Source organism: Rattus rattus, chromosome 9 (genome assembly GCF_011064425.1).
Source record: "Rattus rattus isolate New Zealand chromosome 9, Rrattus_CSIRO_v1, whole genome shotgun sequence".
Lineage (NCBI taxonomy): Eukaryota > Metazoa > Chordata > Mammalia > Rodentia > Muridae > Rattus > Rattus rattus.
The window spans coordinates 75647765-75662582 of NC_046162.1; the positions used below are offsets into that span (position 1 = coordinate 75647765).

A 14818-nucleotide genomic window follows, 5' to 3' on the forward strand; every position below is an offset into this window, starting at 1 on the left:
GGGAAGAGGGAAGCATGCTGTGGAATCTGGGCTGAGGGATCGGAAAGAGCTCACATCCGAGCTGCCTGGCCCATGGTGAGGCTGCTATGAAGTAAGCATTACTTCTCTCTAAACCTCACTGAGGGCAACAAGACTGGTGGGAGACCCAGAAGTCCTGTGACTCACTTTCACAAGTGCTGCGCTCCAGACCCGGTAGGCCATCACGCTCTGCTGGAGCAGGACTTCCTTCACTTCCTGCCACTGGGCCTGCACGGGGAGGACATCTTGAGCTTTCCCCTTTCCCTGCTTTTTCAGAGCCCTCACCTCCCTTGCAGGCTTTTCGGAACCCCCACACTTTCCCACAATACACTGCTTTAGGTGAGGGCACAGTTCTCCCAGGGACTGGCAGAGTCTGGCCATGAAGAGAACTGCATGCAGCTTGGTGCTGTGAAGGACATCCTTTTGGTCTTGTGTGACTTCTTCAATGGCGCGAAGCTCTGCCTGGATGCAGCCCACAACGGACTTGATGCAGGCCACGGACTGTGTGCGCAGCATGTCCTGCACAGTGCCAGCGTCTGCATACCTATCAAACGCGGAGGTCTTTGCCTGCTGTGTGGGGGTGCTGTCCTTGAGCAATGGGGTGTCACTGGAGGGAAGGTAGGCGAGGAGGTCGTCCAGTTTAACCTTCAGCTTCGAATCCAGGGCCGAACAGAAGTTCTGGACACAAGGGCTGATTGCTTGGGCTTTCATGGAGAGGCCACTGTTGGCAAACTGAGCCCGATTTGCTACGCTGACCCAGGCAGCATCAGAAGGCAGGTCGTTGGGGCTCTCGGACCAGAGGTAGAGAGACATGTTCTGCTCAAAGTGGACATGCTTATTCGATGTGGAGTTGTTGGCCTCCAGTTCCTGCAAAGCTGAGACTAGGAGCTCTTTGGAGCTGCTGGAGATGGAGTCAAAGCCTTCTCTGGTCAGCGTCTGTGGAGAACGAGAGCCAAGTTTAGCCATCACACTTTATGGAAATCTCCAAATGAGTTGAAATGGCCATTTATCCTGGCACTCAGAACATTCCCTACGACACTCACAGTGACTGTTTAAAGCCTGACTCTGAAACGCCCACAAAGGTTCAGGTGTTAACAGCTTCGGCTCAGTTGGTGGCACTACTTAGGGAGGTCGTAGCAACTTTTGAAGTGGGCTTAACTAAAGCAAGCACTCTGGGGTGTGTTCTGAGGATATGGATCTGTCCCTCTTCCCCAACCCCCATCCCATCTGCTCCCTGTTTGCCATGAGGCTAAGAGGCTTTACCACATGCTCTGATCACGAGTTGTGTCTCACCACAGGCTCCAAAACAGCCAAGTGACGTGCACTTAACTCTCACAACTCTGAGCTAAAACAATACATCGTTCCTCAGGTTATTTCTGTCAGCTATTTGGTCACAGTGATGAGAAAAACAACCAATACTGTCAACACAGTGTGACAAAGGGCAGAGACAGCATCCCAGGGGGGGCCCGACAGCAGCCTGCTATGTCTTTTAACTTGTAGGAAATCTAGATCTGGTAAGAAATGGGGAAAGAAAACGTTCAATAAACAAGGGAGGTTTTAACACAGTCAAAAGGCCACACAGGCTTGGGTGTGAGGTGGCCCAAGTGATGCCCACTGTACCTGTAACCGATCCAGGAAGAGCTGCTGCATCAGGTCCTCCCAGAACAAGAGCGGCTTCTCCAGAAGCCGCTGACACACCACCTCCCAGCTGTGGCTGGCAGACTCGTTGGTAAGCAAATCCCATATGGCGTCTCTGATGCCTGCCAGACCTTTCATGCTCTTCACGTACATAAGCAGATTGCCGATCCCATTTTTAATGTCTTCACTGCACCTGTAACAAGACCGCTTTCCTTGGATTTCTGACGTTTTGGGTTGTTTCCTTTTTTTAAAAGGTTGGCTATGTGTTTCTGGCTGGTCTGGAACTTGGTATGTAGACCAGGCTGGCCTCAAACTCAGAGATCTGTCTGCCTCTGCTTCTGGAATGCTGGGATTGAAGGAGTGTGTCAGCACACCTGGCCTTCGTTTGTGGTTTTCACATCATTAAGAAAAATTCTTAGGACTCCATTTGAAACCTCTGACCTGAGTATGTCAGCACATTTCTAGCTGGACAGGCGCTGGGAGTCTGTAGTACTCTCAGTGGGCCAACTCTTTCCAGTGCCTCATGGCACGGCTTTAGAGCCAACACATTAAACAAGAGCTCAAGAGTATTAGGTACTCGAGAAAAGCCTCTACTTAACTGTTTTGGAAAAAAGATTATGGCGAGTGTGTGTGTGTGTGTGTGTGTGTGTGTGTGTGTGTGTGTGTGTGTGTGTGCGTGTGCAGGTGAATATACACGAATGGAGGTGCCCCCAGAGGTCAGATGCAACAGCTCCCCCTGGAGTTGGAGTCAGGTAGGTGGATGTGAGCCACCCCGTATGGGCTCTGGGAACTGTACCCAAGTCTTCTGGAAGAAGAGCAAATGCTCTTTAACTGCTGAGCCTTCTTTGTCTAGCCCTCGGGAAAAAAATAGCTTCCTGATTCTCGGTCCAAACGTAGCTGTGTACCCTGAGGGAGTGACACATTTTACCCCATGACTTGGAAGCAGCTTATGGCCTCCCAGGTGTGGTCACTTAGAAGGCTGGGTGCAGGTCAGGCCTCCGGGGTGCTTTCTGGCTGCTTACATGTCGATCCACTTCCGCAGCGTGCCCTTCAGGTACTCCTGGCTGATGGGGTGTGTGGGGTTCAGTGCTGGCTGGAACTCGTAACGGGGGCTGGCAGGTGTCTGAACCAGCTGCACAGCTTCATCTCCCCTTGGAGGGCACTGATGCCCTTTCCTAGGGAAAAGCCAAGTGAGAAGAATCCGGGCTGGGCTCTGAACGGCATTTTAAGGATTACAAACCCACGAGGGAATTTCTGAAAACCTAGCTGTGTCACCCACCCTTGAGAAGGTGGGTCAAACTGGACAAGGGTTAGATAGAGGAAGTACAGGGGATGTCCGTCCCTGTGCGTGACAGCCTCCCCACACTCTGCTGTTCTGGCCGGGAGGAGAGAAGAGGGCCAACGAGGGCGGGGAGGGAGGGAGGGAGGAGGGAGGGAGGGAGGAGGAGGAGGGAGGGGAGGGAGGAGGAGGGAGGGAGGGAGGAGGGAGGGAGGAGGAGGTGCTGTGCAATCTTCATCTGTGTGTACACGTGGGTGAGTCCGTGTGTGTGCACTTGCACATGCGACCCCCCGAATGTGTGGGTGTGGGTGTGGGTGTGGGGTCTTGCCATGTCGCTTAGGTTGGTCTCCAAGAGCCCCAGTGGTCCTCTTGCTTCAGACAACTGAGTAATTGGGTCTACAGACGCGTGCCCCTGTGCCCACCAGTCATGGCATTTTAATGACAGAGCTTAAGCTGCCAGAGAGAAGTGTAAGCTATTCATTCCCCTTCCCTTAGCATCCTAGGTCACTCGAAGACCTAAGGGATCAACCACTGGCAACCTGTCCTGCCCGCTGAGTCTCCTGGTCATCCTACAGGCTGGAGCAGCGCTCCTTGGGCAGTGCCGTTCGGGGCAGGTACTCTCTAGAGGCCGCTCAGGGTTTTCTATGCCGAGGCAGGTCCTTCAGGACTCACCTTTCACAAAAGGGATGAATAAAAACATCCCAGCATGGGGGCGGTGGGGTGTGTGTGTATCTCAAAGCATAAGACAGGGATTTTACTCAAAGATGAGCCCCTGGTAGTAATGATCCTGTACCCCCTTCCTTTCTACCTTCGGCTGCCTCCTTTGCTGATGGTTCCTCTGACCCTGCAAATCCTCTACTACAGGAGTCTGTCCCATTCTCTTTGCTCACTGATCCATCCCTATGGCTACAAATGCTGCCGCCCGCAGGGATGCTGCAGGTGGGTGTCTCTGGGGACACCTGCTCACTCCTCAGCCCCATGTAAACCCATCCCAATCCCCAGACCAGTTCCTCTTCTAGTTAACGTGGACACCTCCCTTCCACCTGCTCCCCAGCCAATCCTTCATGTCCAGTCCTCTCAACAGAGATCGACTGGCCCCTCAGCTTCATCTCTATGGCTCCCTTCTAGCCCAAGTCCTCGTCCTATGTCTGACCCTGGACCATGGTGACAGCCTTCTGTTAGCTCTCAGCACCTCTCTGCCCTGCAGGACACTACTGCCACGTACACATTTAATTATAGCTGGGAAAATGCTACTCCAAAGAAGTATGGGTGCAGGGGACATGTGGCAGAGGGAGGACGCTAAACCTGCAAGGACATGGAAGGATACCCTGATCTCGGAATAAAGTCCAGCCCCCCACATCCGGCCCATTCAGCTGACTTTCCCTGACCCCTGGCCACGCTGCGGTCCTCTTCTCTCTAGATCCTCCCCTTGTTCTAGAACCCCCTCGAACCTGCTGGCACTTCAGCTCCTCAGTTACAGTAACACCCTCATCTCAGGACTCCTAATCTTCGTTTTACGTGGAGCTCTCTTCCCTTCCTCACTCGCTAACTCCTCTCAACCTTCAGCTTTTGGTTTAACTCCTAGGGAAGTCCTCCTTGGCTTTGGGTTCCTAAGCAATGACTATGGCTGACACCAAAGAGCAACCTGTGTGTACCTCTGAAAGTTCAGCACCTCCTTTTACAACTAAGCTATGACGTCCGCCGCAAAGCAGGGATCTGAATCTTCCTGGTTCCGATTTATCCCCAGAGTATGTCGCAGTAACTGGGAAATGACAGATCAGTTGAATGAGGGAAAAGGTTACAGGCTCACCAGTGGGATGCTGCCTTGTGACCGTCTCCAGGGTAGAGAAGAGCAAGCCACAGGGCAGGGAGGGGTCAGGTAGCACACCTTCTGGCAGCGTGTAGAAAAGGGCATGTGCTTGGTTCAGAGTGGTAGCCAGCAGCTCCACCAAAGAGCATATCTGGGCCTTGATGCCAGCACCTGTAAGAAGAAGGCACACCCTCTTGCAAACAGTTCCCGTCAGCAAGGCCGAACACTGAACGGGGCCTCAGGCTCCCTCGGCACACGCTGCTCCATTCCCTGTTGAAGAATCACATTTTAGAGCGAAGCACACCCACCGTGATGAGGTTGGTTCAGGAGTGTCTGAATAGTTGCCTTTCTGGCCAACAGGAAGTCTGTGAGGGCTTGCCGGGGAGAGCTCTCCTCCAAGAGCATTATGGAGCAGAGAGCCTCGGCCACAGCCTGGTCCGACACAGCCTGGCATTTGAGCAGCATCTTGCTTTCGTGCAAAATAGTTGACCTAGAAAGACAAAGATCAGCAGGGAGTAGCTAACATTTGAGGTGAAGTGCCTCAGTGTATGAGAAAAGACAGGCAGAGGGGCTGGACAGATAGCTCAGCAGTTAAGAGCACTGACTGCTCTTCCAGAGGTTCTGAGTTCAAATCCCAGCAACCACATGGTGGCTCACAACCATCTGTAATGGGATCCTCTCTTTGTGTGTTGAAGACAGTGACAGTGTACTCATAAAATAAATAAACAGATCTTTTAAAAAAAAAAAAAAAAGAAAAGAAAAGAAAAGACAGGCAGAACCCTGGGCTACTGTAGGGGGTCAGTGAGCTCCCGGGCTACCAAACTTACCGGAAGTGGCTGGCTGCTGCCACCTGGCGGACGAGTATGGGAAATCTCGAGAGGATGGGGCTATATCTGGAGCTAGAGGAGTCCAGCTGCAGCAGGCTATGCAGGTGGCAGCACAGCAGGTAGAGCTGTGTGGCCTGGAGGTGCTGAGAGGCTTCCATGCAGCTCCAGATCTTCTCTGGAATCTCCAGCAGCAGCTTAATCTGGGCGGCCATGCTGTAGAACTTCTCGGACGGGGGATGTGGCTGCAGGGCAGAAGACCGTCATGAGAGCAAACGAACAGAAAGCATAGCTCCGTTTACACAGTTGGGGAGATGCGGTTTAAGATCTGAAGCTTTGCCATGGGTGGTAGCACACACTTTTAATCTCAGCCCTCAGGAGGTAGAGGCTGGTGGCTCTCTTGTGAGTTAGAAGCCAGCCTGGTCAACATAGCGAGTTCTAGACCAGCTAGACTACACGGAGTCTAGCTCCGTGTCTTAAAAAACAAAACACAACAAACACAAACAAACAAAAAAACCCCACCAAACTCTCAAGTTTCAATTAAGCTACACTACTCAGCCTGCAGGGCACTGAGGTCTGACACGGGCCAGCATCTCGCCGGCTGGTTATCGGTGGGTGGGAGGGGCATCTCACCATCTGGTCATCCAGTGGGAGGGGCATCTCACCATCTGGTCATCCAGTGGGAGGGAGCCTTCATACAAGCTTCCTCATCCCTCTCCTTTCTCTTCAAGGTCACCACAGATTTCTTGATGACCTTTCTTTACCACCCCTGCACCAGATCTTCATCTGGCTGAGTCTTTAGGCCTCTCATCTGCCCTTTGACATCGATTCCGTCTCCATTAGTGGGGTGTAGGGTGCAGGTAAGGGAGGGGGACTAGCTTAGGCTCTTTCATGCTCTTTCCCCATCTACGTGAGGCAAGCAGGTCCTCATCAGACATCAGATGCTGTTTGATCTCGGACTTCCCAAGCCTATGACTGCGGGAAAATGAATATCTATTCTTTATGAACCATCCAGTGCTAAGTATTTTGTTCCAGCAGCATAGCTGGCCAGAGACGTCAATGTTCCACATAGTTGTTCCCATTGAGGAAGAGCCCCACCTAACGTGCTTCTTCCTTCAGAACTATTATATTAAATGGACATAATTATTTTGGTGATTAATCAGCTTTATGCTAAACTATTTTCTACTGCCAATCTTTCTAAAGTTTAACCTCAGACTAGACTTTTTTAAAAAGATCTATTTATTATATATGAGTACACAGTCACTGCCTTTAGACACACCAGAGGAGAGCATCAGATCTCATTACAGATGGTTGTGAGCCACCGTGTGGTTGCTGGGATTTGAACTCAGGACCTCTGGAAGAGTAGTCAGTGCCCTTAACCACTGAGCCACCTCTCCAGCCCTTCTGCTGCCATTCTAAATTATTCATATTAAAATTCAACTTCCCATGGATTTATTTAATTAGAATGCAAACGTCAAGAAAAGATTGGGAGGCTCCTGTTTATGATTTGAACGGAGAGGGCGTTCCCTCAGAAATGCATCAGCCATAACTATGAAAATCAATACATTTCTAAAACCAGGCCTACACAGCTGAAAGTTAGCCAGCTAAGTCTGTCCGTTTGAGAAGGGAACTGTACTTAATGTATAGATTAGGCCGATATAGTTCCAACCTTCTTCGGCCATTTTCATTATACTGCCCTAGTCCTTTTGCTTGGGTTTTTTGACACTCAGGGAGCAAGAGAAAGCTAGTGCCACATGAGGGTTAGTTAGTGTGCTTTTGCAATTTCTTCTGCTGTTACAGTAAGTTCTTCTAGGTTAAAACTATTCACCCTCCTGCGCCCTCTGCTCATCCCTAGGACAACACCCCACGTTAGGATGAGCTTCCCCCCTCATCGTTCTGCATCTGGTCTTTAATCTTTCAGGGAAGGGCGTCAGGATGGCCTGAATATTCTAAACCAGCCTTCCTTGCCTAAAATGAAACTGTTCACCTATTAAAAGGGGGGAGGGCCTGACGGCTGAGGCTACCCTCCCCCAATTCTCCAGGCTCGGGAGCAGGGTTGGGTGAAGAATGAATGACTTTGACAGGAAGGTGTGAGTGACTGTCGAGAGACCCCTGGCGTTTTCAGTTGAAAGGGAAGGAGAGCGCAGGGAACCCACAGGAGGCGAGGGAATCGTCCGGAAATCCGGGAAGGATCCTGGAGCAAAAGGCCGGCTGACTTTTCGGCAGCGGACCAGCGTCCCGAGGAAGGGCCGCAGACACCTCCCAGAAGCACACAGCGGCGTGAGGGGCGGGCTCCTCCGGCGGAAGGTGAGGGGTGGGGTCCGCCGGGCAGCGGGGGGCGGTGGGACGTGGCGGGTTCGGATCCCGGACTGACCTGCGGGGCCCGTGGGACCCGGGGCGCCGCGGAGCCAGACTGGCGGAGGCGGGCACAGTATTGATCGGTGGCCTGCACGGCGTCCACCAGCCCCTCCGCGCAGCGGCGCATCTGGCCGATGGTGTCCGCCGCCTCGATTAGGTCGCGGTACCGCTCGCCCACCATCTGCCGCAGCTCCTCCTTCTTGTGCTCGATCTCGGCTCGAACCTGGCGCTCCAGCCCGCGGATTTCCTCCGCTCCATGAGTCTCAAAGAGTGCGTTGGGATCGCGCAAATCCAGCCGCTTCAGCGCGGAGGAGGCGGTAGCCGCCGCCATGGTGCTAAGCCAGGGATCCGCCGGCCGCTTCCGCCTGCCAGCCCCGCCCCGCCCTCCCGCCATCATGGATGGGGGAGGAAGTACTTCCGCCAGGTCGGGAGCCTCGGTGGTCCCAGGGACTGATCCTCGGTGGCAGAGCTGCTCTTGAGAGCTTGGTTTTTTTGTTTTCTGTTTTTTTTGTTTTTGTTTTTTGTTTGTTTTTTTTTGTACTATTACGACCTCCCTTCCTCTCTCTTCCCTTCCCTCTGCTCCTTCCTTCCCTCCTCCCCAGTCTCAGCCAGTGTAGGGTGTGTGCGCGCGCGCGCGTGTCACAGAAACAGACGCGCACGGAGGTCACAAGTTGCTGGAGGCTCACTCCTTTCACGTGGGTCTCAGTATAGAATATTTAGATGGGATTTTGTCGCATTTGGTGGCAATTGCCTTTGCCTGCTGTGCCATCTCGCCTACCCTGAGCACTTGTTTCCTTGGAGAAGTGAAGTAGTTACGGTTGCAGAGCCGAACTGGTACTTGATGGTCAAACAAATGACCCAGAGCCCCTTATGTCGCACCCAAACCCTTTCCTGGGGAGAGAAGAGCTTCATAGAGTGTGTGTGGGGGGGTTCATTATGGTAAAGATGCACCTATGGTCGTGTTGTCGTCGGTCTTACGTGCCCTTCTGCCCTCGATAGGCCATCACATCAACCAGGCCTGGGTCTCAGGACTCTTTCCTGACCATCTGGACTCGCCAGCTGGAGAGCTGAGTGACGGTTGTGGTCCCAAGGCTTAGCTGCCTGGGTCTTCTATTTTATTTAAATACTATTTAGTAGTCATAACATGAGTTTCCCTATTACAGCCCTCCTGGACTGGAGTCTGATGGGGAGTCCATGACGCCAGAGGTTTGGACATCCTAAGACTGACCCAGTAAGAAAACCTGAGCATCCTGGCTTGCTGTTAACAAGTCCGTTCAGGACCCTTCGTTTTTTGAAAAGTTTGCTGTTGAAGAATTCATACCTACGTTAACACAGACAAAACAGTATTGCGTGTACCACACACAACCTCTGGATTTTCTCATCCATTCACCACTGTCACTACTTTGAGGCAAATGTCACAGCAATAGATTGATATCTAAATAAGGGTTTTACTTACGACATTCTAGAAACAAGAGTTCCTGCTCTTTGCGCAACAAAAGCCCAGGGAATTTTATTTACCTCGGGGAAAGGGGTTATCTCAGAACTCATAAGCCACGAGGCTCTAGATACTGCCTAAGTGTCAGAGTTTCCCCGTTCGGCGCGCCCCCTGGTGGCGCAGCTGTAAGATGCAGTCTTTTCTATCGTCTCCCTTTGCTGGCGCTCTGTTGGTTGTTTTGCTTCTGAGTCTGAGAATTTGTCTTCTGTGTTTGGAAAGCGCTTCTCTTGTCTGGCAGGAACTTTGCCCAAGACTTCTTGCACCTACTGTGCCAGCCTGGGACCTAGGACTGGTCCCCAAGACCTGCCTGGGCCGTTGGAGGCAGCGATGCCCTGGTGCAGGGATTTTATCCTTCCTAGTAGAGGCTAGGCATCACCCACAACATCTACTGTGCAGAGTGGCAGGGACAGTGGCTGCAGCTGTAGTTTCAAGGGCTAGCGCTGGTGACTACAGGTTGGATCACTTTGGTTTGGGAGTGCTCTCCCTGCCTTTGCTCCTGTCTCCTCAGCTTAGTTGTGCATCCTGCCCAGCAACTCCGCGAAGCTGCCTGATGTCTTACTGATGCATCCATTTTCTCTGAAAATCAGAACCGTGGTCTATAGCTTGCCCTGGGTGCCTAACACTTGTGCCTCAAGCTTCCAGCGCCACAAGAGTTAGCTAGCGCCTTTCCTATACCGCGGAGAACATGACAGGCTACAGATCAGTTTGTGTGGGACCAGGAGCTTCCTGTGTGCTCGCTTTGGCAAAAGCCCCACTGCCCGATGTGTTTTGAGACCAGCGTTTGCTTTCCGTTTCTTTCGCACTGTTTCCTTGGCTGGGTTCATCAGACTTGCCCGAAGACGCCACTGTTGCTTCTCTTCCTGCAGAAGGAACTGCTGCTCAGGGCCGTTTCCAGGTGTTTTCTCCTGGGAAAGCTCCTCAGGCCCGCAGGAGGTGTGACCTTGGCCCTGCTCGCTAAGCCTATAGGCTTTACCCCTGCATCAAGGAGAGAGCAGCCCCCTCCTTTCCTGACGCTGTCTGCCTATCAGCCAGAACTATCCAAACCAGCAACAGGGCCAAGAGCTCAGCCCAAGCAGCTAGAGCAGGCACTGTGCCAGGATGTTGGGGATAGAGATTGTGTGCGTAAGCTAGTAGGAAGCTCAGGGGTAGTGCCGTAGTTTAGTTTCAGTTTATGACCAGATGTAGGTATGTGCCGAATGAGGCTTTGATTTTAATTTATTATTGTTATCATTAATTACTATTGTACTATTATTATTAATGAGTGTGTGTGTTTGTGTGTCTGGGCATGTTTATGCAGTGCCTACAGAGATCAGAAGAGGGTTCAGATCCCCTGGAGCTGAAGTCTCGGGAGACTGGAGACTGAGCGGGAGACCAAATTCCAGTCGTCCGGTCCGTAAGAGCAGCTAGCACTCTCAACCGCTCGCTGGGCCATCTCTCCAGTCCTTTCAGTCTGACTTGTAGGATCAGTCTTCCCCCTTCTAGTTTAAACCTTTAAGTTGTAGCCCTTGAAATCTAATAGGCATTCCTCCGTAGCCCTAGCTGCCATTTAGAGCATCAGAGGCCCTTTGGGATCTATCCTCTCTGGTTCTCACAAGGACCCCATGCAGAGGGGGTACCACAGATGGTTAAGGTCCCATAGGACCGAGTAACCTAGCTGAGGTCATCAAGCTGCTCGATGGCCAAACCTGCTGTCACAGTGTCGGCTGTCAGCCGGACCAATAAACTGCCTTGCTTGGATTGGCTTATGGGCGTGTCTGAGGCACTTTTTAAGATTGCTAATTGTTGTACGAGGGTCCAGGCCTCTGAGTAACGCCACTCGTAGGCAGATGGGCTTGGGTGCTATAAGAAAGGTAAGCAAGCCAGTAAGGAACTTACTTCCATGGTCTCCGCACCAGGTTCCTGCCTTGTGTTCCTGACCTGAATTCCCTCAGTGACGGGCTGTGATCCGGAAGTGAGAGATTGTAACTACAGGCTTTCCCACTCGTGCCCCAGTGTCGGCGCCTGCACCGACCTGGTTCCGAGAATCGGGCGAAAGCCTACGGGATGAAAGAAACACACATACACACACACAGGTTATCGTGTCAAGCCAGGAGAGGAAGAGAGGAAGAGAGAGAGAGAGTGGAAGAGCAGAAGGAAGAGTGAGAAAATGGAGAGCGGAAGGAAGAGTGAGAGTGAGGAGGAATAGTGAGAGACTCCTGTAGCTTTATTCACCACTTATATACCCAAGTCTCCAGGTAGAAAATAACTGGGAAGCACAGTGGGAGACCCTGGCTCGTGACTACCTGGCTAGTGACTTCGGTAACAAAAGACCGACTACGAGACCTGAATTAATTAGGGAGAAATCCGAGAAGACCAGCCTAAATCTCAAGGATAAAGGCTGAGGAAGTAAAAGGCAGAAGTAAATTGACCACCGCCCAGGTGTGGTCCAGGTGTGTCGGTTCCACAGGCATCAGCCGGGCTCAGCAGAGGTCATGCAGTGGAGACACGGGTGTTTACTACTTGGTCTTTTCTTCCTGTGCCGTAAATACATGGGAGAGGCCTCTATCCAACAATCCCATGACTTTGTGGCCATACGGTTACAAAGTGGCCAGGCCCAAATCCAATATGGCACTACACCCCAGATCCCGAAATAATGACTCTGACACTTATTACTTATGAATAGATACCTAGGCCACAAGCTTGGGCTTGTTCCTCAAATAGATGGTAACTAATTAACCCCTTTATTCTATTCTATGAGTGCCACATGGTCACCTCTCCTCAGTTTCAAGTGTCTGTCTCCTCAGAGTTTGGGGCAAATCTCTTCCCAAACCTGACTCTATCCCAGAGTTCCTCTCTTCTGACCTGAACTCCCACCTCCTATTCCTGCCTCAGCTAATAGGCCATCGGCCTTTTATTGGCAGGTAATGCTTCCCTACAGACAACAAGAGATTCTCTCTCCGTAAGATGAAATAGTCCCCCAAGTTGTTTTTGGTCAGAATGTTTGATCTGAGCAACAGAAAAGCAAACAGGGACTCTTGTCTTCAGAGCCTTGTCGGTCAGCTCGACTCTAGAAGCCCTTATCTTTTACTCAAGTCTCCCGATTAGCTTTAAAGATTCCAGAACGTCAAGATGACCCAGCTGACCAACGTTCACACGGTCCCCACACTGTCCCCTTCACCCTGCCTGAGCTGAGATCACTGCCGTTGTACTGACAGATTGGGGAGCACGGCGTAGCCATGTTCGCTGGGCAAGTATCAGGACATTAGAGGGAGGGCTGCCTCTCCAAGCTGGGACATATCGTGTTTTTCTCTAGGCCTGTCCATGTGTACCCTTGTCTCACTGAGGACACTGAAGGGAAAGGCTTAGCTTGTTTCACATCTCCCCTCAGGCTGGCCTGGAGCTCAGCATGTAGCCCAGGCTGGTCCGAAACCCATTGCAATATTCCTGTTTTAGCCTCCAGAGCGCTAGGGTTGTGGGTATGAGAAGTCATGCTTGTGTTTCTGTTTTTGTTGTTTGGGTCTGTGTAGGAGGGGGACAAGGTTTCTCTGTATAGCTCTAAGTTGACCTCTTGCCTCAGCCACTTGAAAGCTTGACGTCATAGGCATGTGCCACCTTCTTTGGCTCTTCCTTATAAAAAAACAACCTATTTTTATTTTATGCATGTGGGTGTTCTGTCTGCATGTATGTCTGTGCACCATACGCATGCAGTGCCCATGGAGGCCAGAAGAGGGCACCAGAACCTCCAAGTGTTGCATACAGAGGATTGGGAGCCACCGTAGGATGCTGGGAACAGAATCCAGGGGTCCTGAGAGAGCAGCCTGTGCTCAAAATTGCTGAGCCAATTCTCCGGTCCTCACCCTTCTTCCTTTGTAACGGACATATGGAAAACTAACCAGAATGATCCTTAAAGGAGAAGAATCTTGCTGTACTTTGGACATTGAATGTCCCCCTCGGGTCCCCCAAGGCAAGAGATTTTGTCCCTAGGGTGGTACTTCTGGGATATGGGGTCTAATATGAGCTCTTAGGTCATCGAGAGCATGTGATCTCTGCCCCCTCCTTGCTTGCTCTTTGCTTTTCTGGCCATGAAGCGAGTGCCCTTTTCTGTTACATGCTCTCACTGTGCTGTGCTCCCACTGTGCTGTGCTCCCATTGTGATGTGCTCCCACCGTGCTGTGCTCCCACCGTGCTGTGCTCCCACCGTGCTGTGCTCCCACCGTGATGTGCTCCTACCGTGCTCCCACCGTGCTGTGCTCCTACTGTGCTGTGCTCCCATTGTGATGTGCTCCCACCGTGCTGTGCTCCCACTGTGCTGTGCTCCCACTGTGCTGTGCTCCCACTGTGCTGTGCTCCCACTGTGCTGTGCTCCCACCGTGCTGTGCTCCCACCGTGCTGTGCTCCCATCGTGATGTGCTCCCACTGTGCTGTGCTCCCACTATGATGTGTTCCCAGTGCTGTGCTCCCACTGTGATGTGCTCTCACTGTGATGTGCTCCCACTGTGATGTGCTGCCTCACTTCAGGCCCACAGCAATGGGTTCAACCAATCACTCAAACTGGATAAAAAGTAGCCCTTTTCTCTTTATAAGTTGTTTGCCTCAGGTATTTTGTCACAGTCACAGGAAGCAAATGAATACAGTTTTTTTTTTTTAAACAGATTTTTCACAGATACCATGTCCTCCTTCTTGGGGCAGTCTGTGACCAGGTGCCTGGGAAATGGTCCCATGAACTGTGGCTCTCATTCAAAATGACCCAGCTGATGCTTTGGGAATATGACATGCATTTAGGTCATATAATGCCATGGCGTCTACATAAAGGGTGCACAGGGAAAGGCATGCAGGAAGATGTTTGCTAGAGAGTGATCTCATCCCGATCCGGCTCCAACCCATCCCAAACTCCTCTTGGATGGGAGTTGGCCATGTTCCACAGGTATACATGTCTTAGGGTTTCTCCATGTCTTAGGGTTTCTATGCCTGCACAAACACCATGACCAAGAAGCAAGTTGGGGAGGAAAGGGTTTATTCAGCTTACACTTCCACATTGCTGTTCATCATCAAAGGAAGTCAGGACTGGAACTCAAGCAGGGCAGGAAGCAGGAGCTGATGCAGAGGCCATGGAGGGATGTTACTTACTGGCTTGCTCCCCCTGGCTTGCTCAGCCTGCTCTCTTATAGAACCCAAGACCACCAGCCCAGGGACGGCACCACCCACAATGGGCTGGGTCCTCCCCCCTTGATCACTAATTGAGAAAATGCCTTACAGCTGGGTCTCATGGAGGCATTTCCTGACGGGAGGCTCCTTTCTCTGTGATAACTCCAGCCTGTGTGGAGTTGACACACACAACCAGCCAGTACAATACATAAACCTGAAAGTGGAACCTGTGAGCTTTGTGCTCCCACCCCTTCTGTTGGAGGGAACGGCAG

The 14818-nt window shown here is 51.7% G+C and overlaps 2 protein-coding genes across 2 annotated transcripts in view; one reads left to right on the forward strand and one right to left on the reverse strand.

Moving 5' to 3' along the window:
* The window catches only part of Cog1 (component of oligomeric golgi complex 1), a 12389-nt gene extending 3961 nt beyond the window's left edge, over positions 1 to 8428 (reverse strand). The window contains 8 exon segments of the mRNA XM_032912666.1: positions 166 to 954; positions 1639 to 1849; positions 2679 to 2760; positions 2763 to 2831; positions 4746 to 4916; positions 5054 to 5235; positions 5573 to 5814; positions 7944 to 8428. Of these exon segments, the coding sequence (XP_032768557.1) occupies positions 166 to 954; positions 1639 to 1849; positions 2679 to 2760; positions 2763 to 2831; positions 4746 to 4916; positions 5054 to 5235; positions 5573 to 5814; positions 7944 to 8324 (2127 nt within the window). The 5' untranslated portion in view covers positions 8325 to 8428.
* Slc39a11 (solute carrier family 39 member 11) overlaps positions 7714 to 14818 on the forward strand; it is a 412294-nt gene continuing 405189 nt past the window's right edge. The window contains exon 1 of the mRNA XM_032912669.1: positions 7714 to 7876. The gene's annotated coding sequence lies outside the window, so the exon portion shown is untranslated. The remainder of the gene's footprint in view (positions 7877 to 14818) is intronic.